Source organism: Mesocricetus auratus, unplaced genomic scaffold (assembly GCF_017639785.1).
Source record: "Mesocricetus auratus isolate SY011 unplaced genomic scaffold, BCM_Maur_2.0 Super-Scaffold_100007, whole genome shotgun sequence".
In the NCBI taxonomy this organism is placed as follows: domain Eukaryota; kingdom Metazoa; phylum Chordata; class Mammalia; order Rodentia; family Cricetidae; genus Mesocricetus; species Mesocricetus auratus.
Window position 1 is genome coordinate 39,043,689 of NW_024429191.1, and position 21,818 is coordinate 39,065,506.

The 21,818-nt window shown below is 50.2% G+C and overlaps 1 protein-coding gene across 4 annotated transcripts; it reads right to left on the minus strand.

Annotated features, from left to right (window-relative positions):
- Positions 1-462: 462 nt before the first annotated feature.
- Flcn (folliculin) lies at positions 463-19,629 on the minus strand. Of its 4 annotated transcripts, none has more exons than XM_040748757.1 (13): positions 19,469-19,603; positions 18,239-18,351; positions 15,061-15,331; positions 13,239-13,385; positions 11,547-11,768; positions 10,627-10,787; positions 8,754-8,845; positions 7,030-7,220; positions 3,994-4,107; positions 3,357-3,498; positions 2,726-2,857; positions 2,536-2,641; positions 463-1,591 (listed from the first exon to the last, which is right to left on the minus strand). In XM_040748757.1, the coding sequence occupies exons 3-13, from the start codon at positions 15,307-15,309 to the stop codon at positions 1,390-1,392; spliced, it is 1,758 nt and encodes a 585-aa protein (XP_040604691.1). In that variant the 5' UTR covers positions 15,310-15,331; positions 18,239-18,351; positions 19,469-19,603; the 3' UTR covers positions 463-1,389. The 4 variants fall into 4 exon arrangements, with proteins under 4 accessions (XP_040604691.1, XP_040604692.1, XP_040604690.1 ...); XM_040748758.1 differs by lacking the exon at positions 19,469-19,603 and adding an exon at positions 19,429-19,447; XM_040748756.1 differs by lacking the exon at positions 18,239-18,351 and having other exon boundaries at positions 3,357-3,480; positions 19,469-19,629.
- Between the last annotated feature and the right edge of the window lie 2,189 nt (positions 19,630-21,818).

The following is a 21,818-nucleotide window of genomic DNA, read 5'->3' on the forward strand; positions in this document are numbered from 1 at the left end:
TTGCTCAGCTTCATGAACATGCTCTTTGTGCTCCTAGTTGACCCGGCAGACAATTAAAAATAGCTTTGTTCGAAAATAAGACAGCAAGCACTTCAGGGAATGTTCTATGCTGGAAAGACCAGACCTCATACCCAAAGATAACAGACATCACTTTCCTTCATCTCTCCAGGCCTACCCAGGCCAGCATCGTGAGCTGTTCTAAGACTACACTCTCCTACAGGTGCTTCTGCGGCCTTCCTCTGACTTTCTGTGGGGGAGGGGCTACTTTCTGAGGTAGGGCAATGCTGGATGAATGGGTCTTACTCTGTAGCCTGGCCTGGCTTAGAACTTACTGTGTGGCCTGTGTGGGCCTCAGACTTGTAGCAATCCTCTCGTCTCAGTTCCCCAAGTGGTGGGATTACATGCTCAGCCCAGTCAACAATGGACCGCATCCACAACACAAGCCATGAAAGATACTATTGCTCAATGTGTGAATCCATCTTTATCTGCCCTACGATGCCTTCCTCAGCCCCACTGGTACCCAGTGGCACATGGTACATACAGTTGCATCTCATTGATGGAACAGAGGTAATTAGTAGCATCAAACATAAAAACATGTAGTCAGTAGTTTAAAAAAATACAGATTTATATGTTTCAATGTTCTTGCAATTATACATAGACCAAGACACATAAGCTTAGTCTTCCTGTTAAATATAAACAAACACTGAAAATATTATAAAAACAAACTGGGAAAGCTGTCAGGAAACCATTCCAAACTGCAGTGATGGGAGACGATCTGACCGTCACATTCTGCAATCACTGGTGAACACTGCAGCAGTAACATTGAGGAAAGCAACAGAGTCACGGTGGCTCCCTCCTGCAATCCTAGCACTGCTACAAGTCTGAAACTAGCAGAGGTCACACAGTGACTTCTAAGCCAGGCTACAGAATAAGACCCTGACTCAAAAAAAAAAAAAAAAAGAGCCATGGTTTCTTTCCATGTATCCACAAGCTGGCAAGCTGACCACAGGCCATCGCTAGGTACATGACCTGAGAATTCAACAACCCAGCAAACACAAAAGACCCAGGGTGCTATTGGCTTCCATAGTGGGAAGGTTTAAGACCTCACGACTCAGGCTGCTATGACTCCAGTCAGTTCTGAGGCTTTGTCCTCAAGAGGCAACAAAGCCTGTCTGGACAGTCCCTTGCGGGGCAGCATGATGCAGAGGGACCACTGTTCCTGTCTCCCCGCATTTCAATAGCTACGGGATGATACAGAGCCTCATAGAGAGGACAAAGCCTGGCCTAGAAGACTTCACTCCTCAAACAGGGCTTCCCTTCAGCAGTCACAAACCCAGTGGCAGTCTCTCCACAGATCTGGGACACACGGCCTTCCAGGCGTTCTCAGTGTCAGTTACGTGACTCTGATGCAGTGGGGCTGCGGACTGTGGACATGAGGTGTGATTTGTAGGTCTTGCTCAGGCCGGTCATCCAGAACTTAAGTAGCTTGACGTTGTCTTCCTCTGATGCGCCTAGGACACTCAGGAGCTTCTGTGTGTCCTCCTTGGGGCGACTGTCCACCTTGGTGAACTTAAAGAGGACTTTCACTTTGCTACAGAAAACAGAAACACAAGCACTTAGACCACAGCCCAAGCTCTGCAGGCCCTGCTGGAGTTCCTCCACACACAGGGAGGGCACAGGACTGCAGCGTGCTATGCTTAGGGCCTCAGCCCAAGGAAGGCCAGTCTATTACAATGGCAAAAAGAGGGAGGTGTATTGCAGTGTCAGCTACTCAGGAGGCCGAAGCAGGAGGGTCCTTGAATCCAGGAAGTTTAAGGCCTGCTTGGGTAAGACGAGAGGAAATATCCTCAAAAAAGAGAGAGAGGGGCTGGAGAGATGGCTCAGTAGTTAAGAGCACTGGCTGTTCCTCTAGAGGATCAGGGTTCAATTCCCAGCACCCACATGGCAGCTCACAACTGCCTATAACTCTAGCTCCAGTGGATTAACAGTACCAGGCATACACATGGTGCATGCAGGCAAAATACCCATATGCATAAAACAAATTAAAAAAAAAGAAGAGAGAAATTTATGAAGAAAGAACTGCTCCCAGGCTTCACTGCATTATTTGAAACCAGAAAAAAGTTCAACTAGCTTATTTAATTTGATAGAATATTACTAAAACTCAAGGAAACAAACAACTTTCTTTATAAAGCAGTAGGAACAGCTGTGCGGCTGTGCCTACTGCGGGTGTGCCTAGGTCTGATGCCTGGCATCCTCCGCTCCTCCAAAACCAGAAGTGAGTTAAGGAAAGGAAACACTCTGGTCAGAGCCTCTTTCACATGCTCAGCATCGAATCTCAAAAGCTACTACCACCTCCCAAGACCCAGGGTTGCTTCCCAAGGCCACCAAGCTGGTGTCTGAGCCCACTCTTAACTCCACTCTCGCAGGCTCCTAGGGGCCACAGCCTGCCCTCTTTTTAACCAACACTGTCTGCTTTTCCACGTGAGACCCCGCCCCTGAAGCTGGGGAAGCTTGTCACGCAAGCCTGGGGCTTACTTCATCCACTCCTCCTTGAGACAGATGAGGCACTGGTCCACTACATCCACAGACAGGTTCTGGTTGGTCAGGGCTGCTTCAATCTTATTGAGGATGGTGGGCCCAACTGCGGGTATAAACACCGGGTGAGGAAGAGGTCTTGGTGCCCCTCCTTGCCCTGGTGAACGGTGACACCAACAGCAGCACCCACCTCTGTCTGCGGCCACAGGGCTCCCACTGGTCACCACAAACTCATACTTGCTGAGGGACGGGTCGTCCTCACATCCTGCTGGATGGAGGTTTGAGCGTGTAGCCGTGTGAACCTCCACAACAACTGCGAACTCTGGAGCAGCAAAATGCACACTATCTTGCGATGTGTTCCTTGACCCCATCACAAGCACCCGCCGCCCCCAGTATACAGTGTCAGGCACAGGCCTCCCCTGAGTGAAGTTTGGTGCTTATACCTTTTGCAGTTTATTCGTTAAAGGTTAGTTTTTGCCTCAACTAAACTGGAAATCACTCTTATTACAATAATCATAAATCACTTACACAAATTCATTCTAAGCGACCCTCTGTGAATGACTCCACTATTATTCTATCCTGCAGATGGAAACGACCTGAAGAGTCAGTGGCCACACAGACACACAAGTGTTGGTATAGGAATCTCACAGGCAAACACCTCTGCAGACCAGTCCTAATGCGAACAGAAGGTACTGCTCCAGGGGCTCGGGACACCCCCAATAGGTCCTATCTGGGGCTGCAGAGTACTGCCTTGCCCTAAATTCTGTGACTTGCATCTAGGTGCCTTTGACAGCATTACATGTCTCAAAGAGGGCACTTACCCGAGGCCAGCACATGAGCAGGGATAGGCACAGGAGGGCTGAGCCCTAGGAAGTTGCAGCGATAGGCCTCCTCATACTGGTGGCTGTAAGGGATGATTCGGACACAGCCTACAGGCAGCATGGTCTGTGGAGGACAGGGTGGCTCAGAGTCCACCACAAGAGCATCCTCTGCATCTGGTCCACAGCCTCCCTCCTTAGTGTGCCCCTGCTCTCTCAGCCCACCTGTGGTCTCCCACTGAGAGGCCCCACTGCGGCCATGCTCTGCCTCTTCCCACATCCCTGCCTGCTTAGATGCTCGCTGCACAGAAAGGCACTTGTAGGCTTTGGCGGCCAGCAGACATGTACGAGTTGCTCCTACACCACCACCCCAGCCTGAGAACAGCCGGGCAGCATCAGCAAGTGCTGGTACTTGTTCAGATGACTTCTCAGAAGGATTTCAGATTGAGGAAGGAGAAAACAGTGTAGCTGTCAACAGTGACAACACAGGTTCCTTCCACAGGAGGGCTAATGCCCGCCATTTTCACCAAGCAAAGGAAACGGACTTTGGAGGCTCCGCACTGGTACCCCTAATGGTTCACACTGGTACCCTAATAGTCCTCCCCAAGGCAAACATTAGCACACAGGGAAAGGTTCTCACCCGGAGGACTTCAAATGCAGAATGGACGAGGTTCACGTCTCTGCTTTTCCAGATCACCTGATTTCCCATGAGGACATGCCAGGCCAACATACGAAAAGAAGAGGCCCCCAAGACCTGAAATACAACACACAGCTCTTCATGCATGTTATAGGAGCCAATCTGGTCCCATGAGCTCAGAAACTAGGATCTCCTTACAGTAAAGAAGGTCACAGTCTGCAAAGGGAAAGTTACGTCTCTTCCTAGGGATACTGGTGGCCTGTCCAAGGCCGACAGGGGACAGGAGAAGTCCCCAGATTCCAAACGTATTGCATTCTTAATATCCCTCTTCCAACTCTACTTTGAGAGATAAGAAGCAAATGGTCATGGCTTTTTGCAACCATCACCCCCTGTAGACACACCATCTTGCTGGAGTGTTTGGAAGTGAACATCCGCCTCACAATACCTGCCTCAGGAAGAATGAGGGCTCTGCCTCCACCATCAGGATGCACCCACATCCTGGCACTCACCCAAGCCAGCTGCCTGATCACAGCCACAGCCGCCTCCTCCTCCTCCTCTTTTTTTTTTTTCTTTCCTGACAGGGTTTCTCTGTGTAATAGTCCTGGAACTCACTTTGTAGACCAGGCTGGTCTCAAACTCACTGAGATCCACCTGCCTCTGCCTCCCAAGTGCTGGGATTAAATGTGTGTGCCACCAATGCCCGGTAACAACAGCCTTCATTAGTTACAGTTCTTCAGATGCTGAGGCCATCACCACATCAGGCCTACCATTCTGTTTGTGGTATCTTTATTCTTTAATCTGAAACAGCCTCTCTCCTTCCTTCCTGTTTGTAACTCCTGCAGCACTAACAGGAGGTAGCCTGTTGTTTCTTTTTTTTTTTTTTTTTTTTTTTGGTTTTTACGAGACAGGGTTTCTCTGTATTGTTTTCGAGGCTGTCGGTCCAGCCTGGCCTCGAACTCACAGAGATCTGCCTGCCTCTGCCTCCCGAGTGCTGGGATTAAAGGCATGCACCACCACCGCCCGGCTGCCTGTTGTTTCTTGAGGCCAAACATGACCTTGAAACAAAACAGGATAGACAAAAACAGAGGCTACACTACCCAGTGCTGCCAAGGACTCCTACCTGCATCAGAAATCACAGTCCCTGCTATTGTAACCTTGGTAGTGAAGCCAACCCAGCTCAGCACTGGGGAACAAATGTCCCCAAGCAGAAACCCCAGGACTCAATCCATTTGCCTGGGGATTGAACTCAGGACTTTAGGGTTGTCAGCAGGAGCCTTTATGCAGTGGATCACCTAACTAGCCTCTCCATGCTCCAAAAATGGAAGTAATTCTTGGCTGGTAAAATTAATACTCATTGAGAAAAAATAAAGAGGGAGGGAGATGGTTCAGTGGGTAGAGAGAGGCGCTTGCCATGTAAGCCTGGCTCCTGAGAGTCACGTCCAGACAGAACCCACAGAGTAGGAAGGAGGCATGACTACAAAATTGGCCTCTGACCTCCACATGTACACCATGTGTATACCCCTACACACAATAGTAATAGTAAATAAAACTTCAAAGTTCTAAATTAAAAATAAAGAGAAATATAGTACAAAAAGTAAACCTGGTATGGTTACACATGCCTATGATCCCAGCACATGGTAAGCAGGCACAGAAGCAAGGCCATTCTCAGCTATAGTGACTTCAAAGCCAACCTAGGACACATGAGACCCTGTCTCAAAAAGATAAAAAAAAAAACAGTATGAAAAGGAAACAATCTGTCTTCACCTGGAGCAATCCTCTCCTCTCCTCTGACCCAACAAGCCACGTCTAATCCCACCAAATGACTTTCACCTCTGGTGTATGTATGAACATCTCAATTCATGTTGCTTTCTCATGATCAATACTATTCCATTGTCTAAACACTCTAGAACAATCAAGGCTGGCATGTAGGTTATGCTCAATTTATTTTAGGAATGACCATTACTTTAAAGTCTAGCCTGCATACAAATCTTGAGAAGGTTCTCGACTGACAGATTATAGGACCACAGGAACCCTAACAGACAACAGATGCCGGGCTGGAGACAGCTTAGCTTCAGTGCAAAGCATGAGGACTTGATTTGCACCCCAGAAGTCAAGAAGGCAAGCAAAGCATAGTGGCACACTTGTCATCCTACAGCTGGGAAGGCACAGGAAGCAGATCCCTGGAGCACACAAGCCAATCCATTACTGTGCATGGTAAGTATCAGGCCAGGCCAGTTAGGGACACTGTCTCAAAACACAATGTCAACAGCACCCAGGAGAATGACACTCTGGCCTCTACACACATGCGCATACACGAACATATGCGTGTGATTGTACACAAACACACCAGCTGCCCGTTCTGTCCTGGAGTTAAGATGGCCTGCTATCCGCTGCACCCTCAGCCGTCCACCCACTGAGAAGTCCCTACGTCACCCCTGCCTGTGGGTGTGGAAGAAGCTCTACCCCAGAGAGCAAGAATACTGCAGTGGCCTGAGCTCTTCTCAGTTAGGACTACACCTGTCCCCCTCCCACTCCCCACCCCCTTGGGGACTTTATTTTAAGGTGCTTATGTTACATTTGTTTAGCTCTGTGAAGCTGTGTTACTGTGCCTGTCTAGAACATCTGATGGTCTAATAAAGAGCTGAATGGCCAACAGCCAGGCAGGAGAAAGAAATATGGAGGGATGCCAGATAGAGAGAATAAATATGGAGACAAATCTGAGAACGAGAGAAAAGAAGGACTTCAGGGACCAGCCACCCAGCCACCCAGTCACCCAGCCAGACACAGAATAAAAAGGAAAGAAAAGGAATACTGGAATAGAGAAAGATAAAAAAGCCCAGAGGCCAAAGCTAGATTGGGATAATTTACACTAAGAAAAGCTGGCAAGAAAACAAGCCAAGCTAAAGCCAGGCATTCATGATAAGTTTCCATGTGTGATTTATTTGGGAGCTGAGCGGCAGGCTCCCCCAAAAGTCAAAAGACTAAACAGCCAAAAGAGTAAAACATTACACAACAGCCCCACCCCCCCACCTTGCTTACCTGTCTCATGTGTCGAAGGGACTTGAAGACGGAAAGCTTTGGGGGCTGCCAGCTCCCACAGGCTGAGAGAAAGGACGACTCTGCTGGGCAACTGGTCAGCTCCCGCCCTTCCGCACCCTCGGGCACAGTGGCAGTTTTCTCTTCCTCTTCGGTCTCAGAATTGTCCCAACTTTCTGATTCTTCCTCTAAGTCTACAGGACAGGCAAAGAGGCATGGAGTGTGCTTCCCCTTAGATGCTACAGCCCAGTTCTGTGGCCATTTCTGCCTCCAGGCACCTACGGTTATACCACCATTCCTGTTGTATCCTAGAGAGGCTGGGTGACTATGTGACTGCCTGAACATCTGCGGGCAGAGGGAGGAAGGCTTGGGCAGAAGAGACGTCTTAGAGGCTCTTCCTGCAAGATGCTGGCTACTCTCCACGGCTGGAAGGCTTGACAATGCAGATCAGATAGCATGTGTTTATCAGGTTTGCTCTGCCAGGGGCCAGTCCTTGTACCCTACGTCACCCGTCTCCCCACACCCAGACAAGACATAAACATTTTACTTCCATTAGTCCCCATGGTGGACCTTCACAATAACATCTCTGTTGCATGCCAAATGAGACCCAGAGAGCAGGATGCCCGTAAGTACAGAGCCAGGGTGGGAAGCAGCGCTACCTGACTCAAAAGCAAGAAAGCAAGCCTGTGCCCACACTCAGATCCTCCACTGCTCAGTTCAGTCTAAATGCGTCTGCAATTCCTGTCCGCCCGCACATCTCACTCTTCCCAGCACGCACGCACATCCCACCAGGACATGACTGAAGGCCTACGAGCCTCCATCTTTGTGAGTCATACCAAAATGGTTTAGTACTGACTGATCCACAGGGATAGGAAAGCAGCTCCAAGGTCTGTCTTCTCTGAGTGTGCCTTGTTCTTGAGACCTCTCTCCTGAGTACTTGTCAGAGCACAAGCATGTACACACCAAGTGCTCAACTAGTGACAACCTGGAAAGAGCTCCATCTACTTACAACGGAGGAGTGGCAGCATCGTCAGTAACAAACTGTGTACCATATGCCATAAGTGATCATTGCTTTCCCACCTCTCAGCCGTAAGGGAGGGAAGGAGGGAGGATGAGACGGGACTATGAACTCCAGAATTTAAATAATTTCTAAGGAAGCTGAGTCAGAATTGAGGGTTGCAAGCATACACTGGGACCACCCTAGGAAGTCAGTCACACAGGATTCTAAACCTAAGGTGTAGAGATTCTAAGCATGGCTATAGGGATGATGTTGTTCAGTGACTTCTTCTGAACTGAAACATTCCCTCTAAGAAGGAGAAGAGAAGCTCAAGAGATACAAGTCTCAGGAAGTTCCTGAAACTAACAAGATTCACAAGGCTTCTTTCCAAGGTTATAGAGGCAAAAAACAATTGCTGGGGAGGAGACCAGCTGAGCTATCTAGAGGAAACTCTGGCAAGAGGAGTTGCCTGGAGACTCCCCAGTGGAGCTGCCTGCAGGGAACTCCCAGGATCCCAAACCCACTTGGAAATAAGCCACCAAGGCACCATATCAAGGGATGTGAGACAGAATCCTAACAAAATCACCAAGAGCATGGAACTGGTTGTCACAAATGCCCTTCAGACTTGTTCATATCCAGATGCCCATGTACCAACTCCACTCATTGTGGCAGCCACAAGCCAGGGGCCCTGCTGCTACCACAGATGGCCAGCAGAGATAAAGAGTCTTACCAGCAAGTTTCTCCATCTGAACCAAGGTGTCCTCTGTGGGTGCACCCTCCAACAGCTTTTCTGTGAGCCGGCTACCACATGCCTTCAGGAGCCTGGAGAAAGACACATGCCAGCAATGAGGTACCCCTGCCATTGGGAAAACTGAACCCGAGGCTCACCAAGCCCTTTGTTTAGCCTCCAGGTTACAGAAAATGATCTACACAAATATACTGGAGGACCTCACCACCACCACCACCACCACCACCACCACCACCACCACCACCACCACCACCACCACCACCACCAAGGAAACAGTGTCCAAGACATGAGTCTGGTCCTCCATTAAAGAGGATGAGAAAAATGGGCTGGGGGAGGTTTGGAGGAATTATTGGTTTTAATCCCAATTCAGAAGTCACCTTGGAGACAAAAGAAACATAAGTAGCACACCAGATAGCTCTTTAGTTCTACTGGGTGAGGAAATGTCCTTACGGCTACATTATAGATGGAAAGACACAGTCAAAAACCTTCCAGACAATGCTCAAATGAAGAATTACAAATGGCCAATAAGTCTGTGAAGAAGTATCCAATATTCTTAGCTGTCAGGGAAATGACAATTAAAACTGCTTTGAGATTCCATTTCATAAAGTCACCATTGCTATCACCAAGAAGGCCAAGGACAGGGGCTGAAGAGGGGCTCAGCAGTTAACAGCTTACAGGAGACCCACATTCAGTTCCCAGCATCCATGTGGTGGCTCACGATCATTTCTAACTGCAGTTCTACACGACCCAACTCAATCACCCCCCCCCACTGCCCCCACCCCTACCCCAAGACAGGGTTTCCCTGTGAAACAGTTCTGGCTGTCCTGGAACCCACAGAGATCTGCCTGCCGCCTGCCTCTACCTTTTGAGTGCTGAGATTAAAGGCATGTGCCATCACCACCTGGTCCCTTCTTTTTTTATTTAAACTACACAGATGCCATGCATACATGTAGTACACATACATACATGAAGACAAAACACTCCTACAAATAAAATAAATCTAACAACAACAACAACAAAACAGAAAACAAAACCAAACAAAACAGCCAGGTGGTGGTGGCAGCACCTTTAATCCCAGAACTCCGGAGGCAGAGGCAGAAGGATCTCTGTGAGTTCGAGACCAGCCTGGTCTATAAGAGCTAGTTCCAGGACAGCCTCCAAAGCCACAGAGAAACCTGTTCCAAAACCAACCCCCTCATTAAAAAAAAAAAAAAAAGAGAGAGAGAGAGAGAGAGAGAGAAAGAAAACCAAGAACAACAACAAATGCTGTCAGGGATGAAGGAAACAGAACCCATGCCCCACTGATGTTAACTAGTGTTAACTAGTATGAACTAGTGTAGCCACCTTGGAAATCAGTGGGAAAGTTCCCCATCATGCCACTCCTAGACAATTACCTGAGGGCCTATAAAGCCATCACATCAGAGACCTTAAATATCCTGTTTACGCTGCACCACTCACCACAGCTAAGGAACAAACCAGCCTGATGCCCATCAGCTGGCCAGTGTGGTACACATGCAGCAGAAAATGCTAGAAGGGGCAGAGTACATCCCCGCTAAGCTCAGGTCCTGAGGCTTCACTCCACACACCAGCTAGCTGACTGCTCCCCACCAGCCCAAATTGCCAGACCTGAGCCAGAAACCTGCTGCCACCTTTAGAGAGATGTGGTGGTCACCATATAGAAATGTTCTTTCTGTCGATACAAAGTTGAGTTCTATATAAATGTGTTTTCATCCAGCCGGGAGACAGACATGAGAACAGGCTTCGGAGTGAGAGCCAACTCACAGGTGCCTGCCGGCCAGCCCCAATAACAGACAGTTACTCTAATGGCTCGGTGCCAAGATCCAGGATTCATTACCAGGCAAAGGAAGTGTGCAGACACGCCCACAAGTTATCGTCACTGGTCAAGGAGGTCAGAGAGCGGGCAGCATTGCCGTTCCTCTGGTGCAGGAAGGGTGTGAAGGCTGTGTTCATCCTCTGGGCACGCTGTGGACATCCAAACTGCTCTGCCTCAAACACCTGGACACAGAAGGCAGAGAAGTGCGCCTCTTCAGTGTTGGCTAGGACCTAACTTTTTAGTGACTGCCACCCAGTTTCCGCAGATTCTCCATTCTGCTCTCTTGACATGCCAACAGCCTGGCAATACCTCACAGCCTGGCTCTGCTGACCAACAGTCAGTGTAGCTCCTCTCGTCCCCTCTCCTATACTACTTGGCCCCTTGGGCACCCACTGGGTATTCACCATTCTCCAAATCCTCTTAGCCTCCCAATGACAGTTCATTCTACAGACCACTGTAGGTGATGCACACATTACCACCTACTTTCATCAGCCTCCTATGCCCTCCAGCTACATTCTAACACAGTACAGCTGCCCCATCTATGAAGATGAGTGATGAGCAGCCTCCTCCTCTACTGCCTATAGACAGAACATGGACAAGAAATGGGCCACTGAATCCAAGGGTCTATGACCAAAGCATGCCCATGCCTACTGCATGTCCTTTTGCAGTTGCAGAGGGATGGATATTCTAGGTAGGGCTCTAGACAAGACTCGTAGATAGTTTGGGTCCTGAAGAATACAGGAAGCAAAGACACTAGGCAATGAGCCAGAGGCTGAATAGCAGTTAAAAGACACCAGGCTGAAGGAGTGCCAGAACAGTGGGTAAGGTAAAATCAGGAGAACTATAGGCTGGTTAGAAGGGACACCTATTCTGCATCATGCCACTGGGCCAAGACCTCAACATCCATGCCAACAGAGCCAGTGACCCTCTTCAAGCATCACCTTGAGGGCCTTGCCCTGGAGTTCATTGATGATCCCACGAATCTTCCCCAGTAGGAAGGGCCAGGAGTTGATGAGGTAGATTCGATCCATCATGATGGCAATGATGCTATACCAGCGTTGGAAGCCTCTGGCCAGGCTATCTTTGATAAAGAAGGTGTGGCTGAACACAAAGCCATGTTGTTCATCACCAAAAAAGATAGGGCCTTCGCGGCCAGGGCACACCTTGGAGGAAGCAACAATAACTTTAGGCAAAGTTCTATCTCCTAACTTGGGTCCCTTTTCCTGTTTTTTGGTGGTGCTAGGTTACTTGGAGCCTGGACACAGTGGGCCAATGTCCTATCACTAAGCTGCACCCAAATGTTCCAACTTGGTCTTCTGGAAAGAGTAGAGAGTGCGTGCTAGCAGATGCGATGGGCTACTGCTAGGCCTGCAGAGGAAAACAGCAGACTCTTACATTACATGGAGGTGGTGGTGGTGGTGGTGGTGAGGTTAAATGCACATGACTACAGGTACCTGAAGGGGCCAAAGGTGTTGAATCCCCTGGAAGTGCAGTCACAGGAGGTTGTGTGAGCCACCCAATGTGGGTACTAGGAACTGAACTCAGGTCCTCTGTAACAGCAGTACATGACCTTAAATGCTGAGCCACCTCCAGCCCCAGCACACTATTTCAGAGCCCTGTGGTCTTTCCCTCCTGACAAAGTTGCTGAACATGTAGCTATTGTGTATATGACATCTGGCTGCTGCTAAGCATCTTATCAAGGAATATAAAGAGGTGTAAAGGGGCTGGAGAGATGGCTCAGCGGTTAAGAGCACTGACTGTTCTTCCAGAGGACCGGGGTTCAATTCCCAGCACCCACATGGCAGTTCATAACTGCCTATAATTCCAGTTTCAGGGGGACCCAAAAACTTCACACAGATATACATGCAGGCAAAACATGAATGCACATGAAATAAAAATAAAGAAATCATTAAAAAAAAAAGAGGTATAAAGTGACAGTAAGAACGAGTGATATGTGCCCCAGGGGTGCATATGGGGCGTGAAGCTCAGAAGCTGTGCCATGTGCCGTGTGATAGACCAAACCTAAAAGTTAAGACTCATGTTCCACACAGAAGTTCAGGCACAAACCATCCTTTTGCTGTTTTTAAACCTTTATTTTTATTTCCTGTTTATGAGTGTTTGCTGGCATGTATGCCTATGCGACACATGCACGCAGTGCCCACGGCGCCCATGGAGGTCAGAAGGTGCTGGATCTCCTGGGACTGAGTTATAGATGGTTGCAAGCCAACATGTGTGTGCTGGGAATGACCTCGGGTCCTCTGGAAGAGCAGCCAGTGCTTAACTGCTGAGCCATCTCTCCAGCCTCATTCATTCTTCAGAAGGTTCTAAGAGTTCCAACATGGTGGGTAGTGGCGGATACTATATAAAGGTGATACTTGGTACAGCAAAACACAGCACAGGACTGTTCTATCTTAGAAACATGCTCATTGACAATGGACAAAAATAGCAGTCTGTTATTCAAAGTGAAAAGCTAACAGCTATTTAGACAGCCAGAGTCTGCAAGAACTTATCTTAAGCTCTGCCAACTACAGCCATGCTCACACTGCACAGACAAGCAAGCCCCCTGCCGTCTATAAACAGAATAAACTTATATTCACGTGTGTTTCCTACAGACAGCCTGGTGTCAGCCTTACCTCACAGCTCAGGCTCCGGACACAGGCCTGGCGGACAATGCTGAAGAGCTGGGGGTGGTTGGGGTGCTGGTGACTGACGTACTTAATAGAGGTCTCTTTATCATGACTGATATAGCCTGGGTGCCCTACAGCAAGCGATCGGCAGCCCTGCACAAAAGGACAAGAACCCTGTTAGCTGGAAGCAGACAACAACCCTAAATGTAGAAAACATAACCCTTTTTTTTTTCTAAACAGGGAATCTGTGTTGCCCTGGCTGTCCTGGAACTCGCTCTGTAGACCAGGCTGGCTTCAAACTCACAGAGATCCTCCTGCCTCTGTCTCCCGAGTGGTGGGGCTAAAGGTGTGCGCCACCACTGCCCATCTAGTTTCTAAAGAAAAGTGATGTTTCTCTATGGCTTTCCAGTCATCTTTAGAGTTCTCCTTCCCTCAACCCTCCCCACTCACGGGAGTTGACTCTCTTCTTCCACAGCGTGAGTTCTGGAGATCAAACCCAGCCCACTAGTCAGTTAGCAGCAAGTGCCTTTAAACACTGGGCCCTCTTGCCAAGGCCTCTCTGCCCCCAAATCCTTTCAAGACAGTCTTGCAATGTAGCACAGGCTAGCCTGGAGCTTATGAACCTCCTACCCCAGCCTCCGAAACGCTGGGACTACAGGCATGTGTTGTCATGTCCAACTTCTTTCATGCACAGCAATAACTAGCTTTTCAGTGTATACTTATCTTAGACTTTAAGAAAGCCAGGACCCAAGGCCTGTCAAAAGTTTTACTGACAGCTAGCAGTAACAGCTGTGACTCACTGAGGCTTACTAGAAGGTACGATGAGTTTCCTATTGGTTATCTCGCCCAATTCTACGAGTGGCCCTAGAAGGGCATCTCAGGAGGAAGCCCCAGCTAGACTCAGGGTACACAGCATGTTACTCTCCTAAGTGATGCTATCGGTCCCCAAGCAGGCCTCTCCTGGATCAGAATAAACTGCAAGCAGAGATCTTGGCCACAGGTGAGAGAGGTTTCAACTCCATCAGCCAGAGACTTCAGTGCCAGTGTAGCAACCCAAGAACCCACCACTGTGACTTCCTGCTGGGCGCGGAGGTGGAACAGGTGGGTGAACACAGAGCCACCCACGGGAGCTGCTGCAAGCCAAGGCTGTGTATTCTGCAGGGGTCCCAACCTGGGACTATGCCAGGTAGGCACTGAGGCAAGACCCTCCCCAGGAGATCCTCCAGGACCTGTACAACCTGCCCCTTTAAGACTCTTCCTTCCCGCCGGGCGTTGGTGGCACACGCCTTTAATCCCAGCACTCAGGAGGCAGAGGCAGGCGGATCTCTGTGAGTTCGAGGCCAGCCTGGTCTACAAAGTGAGTTCCAGGACAGCCTCCAAAGCTACAGAGAAGCCCTGTCTCGAAAAAAACCAAAAAAAAAAAAAAAAAGACTCTTCCTTCCCTCTCACCCCTCCCCAGGCCCGTTCCTCTACCCTGTCCCTGTCCCTTAGCTTCCCACAACAAAGGACTTTCCCACATGATAGAACCAAATGACAATGACACTTGATTCCTGTCCACTCTGGCAGCATCTGGAACCCCCACCCAACCCAGTCAACCCAGATCCAACCCAGTCAACCCAGATCCTCCCCAGTAGTGGCGGTGTGGGACTTCTGCTTCACTCCAACCAAGAGGTACCAGGACCCATGAGGAGGATCACCCAGATACTGAGTCACTTAAAAAGGCTCCTGCTGGAACGCTGAGGAAAATGCTCTCAGGGCCCTGGGGGTCTCCCATGCTCCCACCTCCCACAGAAAGATAAAACCATCTCAGGGTCCCAGAGACACTTGCCTCACACATGTCCGATTTCTTGGGCCCAGGGCTGCTGGACTCAGTGCTGGCACCCTCGGCTGGGCTATGGGCACGGACCCGGCTGCTCATCTGGATGCCACCCTCCTCTTCCTCAGCCTGCTCCACCTGGCCAGGACTGTCCCCACTTCCGGCACCCTGGGGCAGGGGAGCATGAAGAACTTCCGTGCAGAAGAGAGTGCGGGGGCCATGCAGCTCGCAGAAGTGGCAGAGAGCGACAATGGCGTTCATGGTGCTTGGGAATGCCAGAGACCTGGAGGGTGGAGACACTATCTGTGGGCCTGCCCCTGTCCATGCTATGAGATCATGCCAAGGACTCTGGCATACTGGGGCTACAAGGGTAGTCCTGTCAGGCTTTGGGGATGTCCCACCTGCTGGCACTGCTGACAGTTGTTACACCAAGGCAGGAGGGACACAAGGGGAACGGATGGACAAAGGAAGAGAAATATGAATACACAGCTACACAGAAAGTTCTGGATGGAACTGCAACAGGTCCAGGAAGCAAACACACTTGTGGGCACTACATGACACTAAGGGACCGGATAGGCACCAAGGAGGGTCCTTCATCATCTCCCACCTGAGAGGCAAGCTCTGAGTGCTGGGATGCTTGGGGTGGGGGCTCACCCACAGGGATAAACATATCTCATTTCTGCATGGGGAGACTTGGAACACAGCACATACAGGGAACTGACAGGAGGTAGGACCAGAGGAGGGGTTGGCTACACAGGTCCCAGAGTGTGCAGACCAAGCAGATGGGCGGGACCAGAGATGCGCAAACACTGATCTCATGAACTCTTTGGCCACAGACAGCGCCTGATTTATTTTAAAAATGGCAAGATATGGGCAGTGGTGTTGCACGTCTTTAATTCCAGCACTCGGGAGGCAGAGGCAGGCAGATCTCTGTGAGTTTGAGACCAGCCTGGTCTACAAGAGCTAGTTCCAGGACAGGCTCCAAAGCCATAGAGAAACCCTGTCCCGAAAAACCAAAATAAATAAATAAATAATGAATGAATGAATAAAAATGGCAAGACTTGCAGAGTTCTGATGAAGACAAGCTCTGATCTTCATCCTGGAAAGCCAATGTGCAAAAGCAGACTGCAGGTGCCCACTCAACTGGGGGAGATGGACTAGACCCCAGTGAGGAGGTCCGAGTTTAATGCAGGTAGTTTCAGCTGGGACAATGACAGAGCTGAGCTGAATGGCGTGCCCAGCGCCACTGAACTTCCACATGCCTGTAGTGTTACATGTTATGTCACACCTGTTTTATCACAATTTTAAAAAAGAAGGAATAGTCAGGCATGGTGGCATACCTGCACTCCCAGCATGCCCCAGAAGCAGAGGCCAGTGTAGTCTACAAGCAAGTTCTAGGCTAGCTAGAATAAGACTCCCTCTCAGACAAAACCCCCAAAAAACCACCCAAAACTGATCACCCACAGAGCCTTGTGAAGGTCACTCACTGGCAGTCATGTGATTTCAGAGGAGGAAAGAGTGGGTACTGGTGCTCAGGGAAGGGACGGGGTGAACCTGAAAGGGTTGTGGTGTTGGGGAAGTCCCCATCTCCACCTGACAGAATGATCCCAAATCAGCAGAGCCTGGAGCCTCTGGAGAGGGGTGGAGGCCAGGAGGCATGGGGGCAGCTGCAGGGCATTTGTTCCCTGATTTACAGCAAGCGAGAAAAGGTGTTAAAGATCAGACTGTCCTTGGGGTTCTGACAGCAGAGGCAGGGACAGCCACAAGCAGCATACCTGACCCGTGGACACTGCAGACCACACTGGCTGGCTGCAGAAAGGTCTGGAATGGCAGGTCAGAGCGACCCTGTATTCTCCACACCCATCATATCCATAGTCACATGTGACAACTCCAGATTTAAATCAACCATGGCTAAGCTCAGGTCCACAGCCTCACCAGCCAGGTTCAGAGCAGAGCATCCACACAGGGTTCCAGGACATGTCCATCAAAAGAAAAGAAAAAGCTCCATAGGAGAGTCCTGCTCAAGGCAATGTGCAACTGTTTAAAAGTCTCTAAACATATAGAGACAAGAAGACACTGACCGGAACCCACACTGTCTTCTCTCTTGGGGACCCTTTCTCCCTGGGTACTCATCTCCTGGAAGGTCAGGTACCAATACAACCGAGGAGATGTGGCCAGTCAGATGGCATGCCTGGGAACCTACATGAGTGGCTGGTGACAGCCAGCTGGCTTTGCTTGTCTCTAGCTGCTTCCTTTGAGTCAGTACTTCTCTAGTGTCTCTGCGGTCAAGTCCCCAAGCTGACAGGCCACCACAGTACCAGTCCTCTTAGGTTAGACCAGAATTAGCAGCAGCTGGTATAAACAATTGGTGAGGTGGGAGACAGAGAACTGGGGAGACGACACCTGGCCCATGGAAATTCTGACTGTAGTGTTAAGACGAAGGAGCCGGAGGGAAGGTCCCGAACATAGTGCAGACCTGTCTGGCTCATTCTTCCTAAGCACTTGGCCTCCATGTTCCTGTCTTATAAACTAGTCCACCTGGACTGACACGCCCCTCCTACCAACGCCCACTCTCCCACTTGTCTTGTCCTAGGCTTTGGGCCCTACACTGCTTGTGTTTTCCATTTACAAATGCTAACCCTCTCAGTGGGGACTGTGTCTAGTTAACTCAGTCCCTTCAGTCCATTGCAGTTCCCAACACATGGAAGGCACCAAATAACTTGCTCATAGAGATGACCATTGTAACCAGACAAATTGGAGGTATTTAAGAAGTTTAGACACATCAACAATCAAAGCAGAGTCTATGAATCTAGGGGCAGAGAGAGGGTTCATAGGGCCTAGTACAGTGTGGTCACAGTGACACATATCTGGGATGCATGCACCAGAAGGTGCCAGCAGGTAAATCAGCCAGCTTCAGCTACATGGAATGTTCCAGGCCAGCCTGGGCTACATGACACACGAAACACTGTCTTACAAACAGAAGAGTCCACAGCAGGAGAGGAATGAAACAACCAAAGACAGGATAAAGAGGCTGAGAAGGAGTCAGGACTCAAGGATGTATCCCGGGAAAGGGGCCACATCATCTTTGGATGGGCATACAAGGAAGAGAAATAAGCCTGCTCCTGGCACAGCATGTACATGATGGCAGCCCTTAGCCAAGTACCGCCCATGTACGAGCATCAATACGAACCTTATGCTCAACAGATCACAATTCCACCATCCTGTCTAGACCAGAGCACCCACAAATCCCGCCAGATGAGTCAGGCTCAGCAACTGCACATGAATTCAAAGACCAGATGTTTTCTAGGAAAAGAAAGAAAGAAATCAGACCTGATTCTGAGAGCAAAAGTCTTCGTAGCTTCTCGGGTTGTTTTGTACGTGGCACCTGAATCCTGGTCAGGAAGCAGTGAGTTCTTGAGTAGCTCTGCAATGCCCATGTCTATCCCATTTCTACCGAGCAAGCTTCTGGGAGTGTGCCTAACCGCCCTCCTTCCCAGGTACTATTCGCAGCTGCAGACAGTCTCTTCTCCATCACATTTACATTCTTTGAGGCAGGCTGTGCATGTATGCTGCTGGCCCACACCGTCTAAGTCACAGGCCCGGCAAACAATACCCACACCGTGCTTCCCTGCTGTGCCCTGGGTTCACCTCCTCATCTCTAGTTCTTGTCTTCCCACAGTACCAGGCCACTAAGAGTGCCTTGAAGGCAAAGGGTTACTAGGCCCTCCACTGAAGCCTTCAGCAGCTGTGACATTGCTCCTAGCTGCCACCCTCGCTGGAACAGAGAGGGCAAGGAATTCAGCAGGGGACAGCTCAGAACCACTCCCCATTCGGCTTCTACTGCCAACTTCAGCAGGGTTTCCTTTCGAGGGCGACAGTCACTTGACACTTGCAGAGCAAACAAGTGTCACGTGCCATGACCTCTCCACAGTTTAATGACAATTGTAATAGCCCTGCATCTCCAGCACTACACTGGCTGTGACCTTTCAGTGCTGTGACTTCTCTCTGCTGGGCACAATGGGTGGTGCCGGGCCCCCAAGAGCTGCAGCCAGCCCATACTCTCAGCAGGTCCTCCTAGCTCTCTAACGCCTAGGGCTGCTTGTGACCTCCTCGACTGCGATCCACTGGCTAATCCCAGGGTTAAATATTCTTTCCAGGGAGTTATCCAGCTAGAATAGAGAGAAGTGAGGTGTCCTGCCCGCCCTGCCCTGGGATGGCTGAGCAAGACAGGCAGACCCGCCCCAGGGGCGTCCTATGCCGGCCGGACTACTAGAAAACGGACGTATACAGGTAGGACACCGTCGCCGGAGGTGCTCAGAAGTAAAGCAATGACCCTGACCGGGAGGTGGAACCCGTCACCTCCCTCTTCCCAATGTTTACCATCCCCGCCTTCCATTCGGCCCCATCGCCCAACACCAACCCAACTCTGGCGCTCGCTGTCTCCTGGACGCCGGGCCGGAAACCGCTAGGGGCTGTCGGAGCCCGCGGAACGTTCGCTACGGAGCTGGCCCTCTCCGAGTGGCCGCCCGGTTCGCAGGCCCTGCACCGAGCCCAGCGCGTGACCCAGCCGGACCGAACCATCTGCAGGCCGACGGAGGGAAGGGAACTCCAGCGCTCGACCGGAGCGAACGGCGCCGCGTCCCCGGGCAGAGGAACAGGATGTGCCGAGCCACTCGGTGCAGCGTCGCACTCCACTGCGCCAAGGGCATGAATGAGCCCCACGGCCACGCGTGCCCCTCGGCGCCGCTTGTCGCCCCGCGGAGGAGCGCAAATGGTTCTGGCCGCCGAGAGAAGCCATTCTGCAGGGGTGACGTCAAAACTAACATTTCACAAGGTTCGGAGAAAATTAGCCAGCCGGTGCCTCAACCTCTATATGAGAGGAAACGGAAGTGGAGGAATTTCCTCAGGGTGCTGAGTTCTCCTGGCTCCACTTCCCGCCGGTTAGGTTTGCCCACCCAGGGTCGGCTTCTCCCCTTTGAGAGAAGTGGAAGGTACGGACAGGTCCTGGGAGGGAGGCTGGTGACAGTGGGACCTAGGACCGCGCATGTGCGCGGCCCGACCGTGGTCTGAGCCCTACCTAGCTTTACAAACTAGCTTTCAAAACATTTAGGGGCTGTGCTTTTGCTCAAGGGTAAGCCCAAGGCCCTGGGTTCAGTTTCCAACTCGGGGGTGAGGAAAACTCGAGCGCGCGCGCGCGCACACACACACACACACACAAATTAATGAATATTGGTTTGGCCTTTTAAAACTGAATTTTAAAGTCATTAGTGCATAATATGGGCCCTGCTGTGCGCAGTGGGGCAGTGCACCCCATGCTGGCAATCCAGGAAGACGCCCAGAATGTGGTTCTCAAGAAATGGGGAAGTTTCAGATGGTCTGAGTAGAAGTAATTGGTAGGTTCATTTGTTTTTCAAATCACAGGGGCCAGATTTCTTTCTCTATGTTTCAGCTTCCGTGTTTTGTTGGAGAGGGAACAGGAGGAAAAAAAAAATGAAATTGCAGACTTTGCCTTGTGTGTTTATTCTTTTTTTAAAAGATTTATTTATTTATTTAACATACAGTATTCTGCCTGCATGTATGTCTGCAGGCCCGAAGAGGGCACTAGGTCTCATTATAGATGGTTGTGAGCCACCATGTGGTTGCTGGGAATTGAACTCAGGACCTTTGGAAGGGCAGTCAGTGCTCTTAACCTCTGAGCCATCTCTCCAGCCCCCTTGTGTGTTTATTCTTACCAATCCAATTTTTTCTGGTTTGTGAGTGAGTGGCAGAGACCTCGTGTCTCTGCAGAGGTTCTTGTGTTCCACCTCCTCCAAGAATGGAGTAAGCAGACAGCAGAGTAAGGAGATCCTGTCAACCTTAAACAGGATAAGCAACTTTAAACAGATTGCCACTCGGGATATAAATAATCCCATAGCAGTGGGATGTTATGAAGAGCCAGCAAAGCTGTGAATATGGCTCTGAGAATCAACCGTTATGCTGGAAAGAAATCAAGAGGACTGAGGCTGCTGACCAAAAGCAGTCATCAGGGAGCAAGTCTGGAGGTCACTGAGGCGGGCAGCAGGAGCACAGTCTCCAGCAGGTCTCCAAGGCAGAAGCAGCAACAGATTCCTTTCTGCAGCCCTGAGAAGCTTTGGAGGCTGGAGTGGGAATGAGTCCCTTTGCCTGCACCCGCTGATCCAGTCCCAGAGCTAGCTGAAGCAAGCTCCCCATAGAGCCTCAGCTATAGGGAGTCTCCCAACTGTAAAGAAGTTTGTCTCTGGGAACCAGCTGGTTAGAATTTCAGTACTGTGGCTGGGAGGCAGAGAGGCAGCCAGGTGGTGGTGGCCCACGCCTTTGATCACAGCAGTCGGGAGGCAGAGGCAGGGGGATCTCTGTAAGTTCGAGGCCTGGTCTACAGAGCGAGTTCCAGGACAGGATCCAAAGCTACAGAGAAACCCTGTCTCAAAAAACCAAGAATTCCAGTGCTGTGGAGGTGCTGGAGTATTGCAGCTCCAAAAGCTAGTCCTTAGCTTGGGCTAGTTCTAACCCCCTAGAAGAGGCATTCATTCATTTCTCACCTGTGTCAGAACAAACAACTATTAACTCACCAGTCCCAAAGCTCTCCCATTTCTCTGTATCTGCCTCTCTGAGGCACCCAACAATGTATTTTAAATTTGACTTGTTTTATGACTTTATTCTGTAAAACTACAAACCTTGGAATTTCCACCTTGGAACATTTAATTTGGGGTAGTCTAACTCTGTGTTCCCAGGTCATGGTTATTCAAAATGGC

What these genes read in the sequence shown, in the direction of transcription:
- Flcn (XM_040748755.1), bottom strand. Translation starts at nt 19,629, where the DNA reads ATGGTTCGGTCCGGCTGGGTCACGCGCTGGGCTCGGTGCAGGGCCTGC. An exon ending in TCAGATGGAGAAACTTGCTG is followed by an intron (nt 7,221 to 8,753) that starts GTAAGACTCTTT and finishes CCTGTCCTGTAG; the next exon opens with ACTTAGAGGAAGAATCAGAA. An exon ending in CCCTTCGACACATGAGACAG is followed by an intron (nt 4,108 to 7,029) that starts GTAAGCAAGGTG and finishes GTTGTATTTCAG; the next exon opens with GTCTTGGGGGCCTCTTCTTT.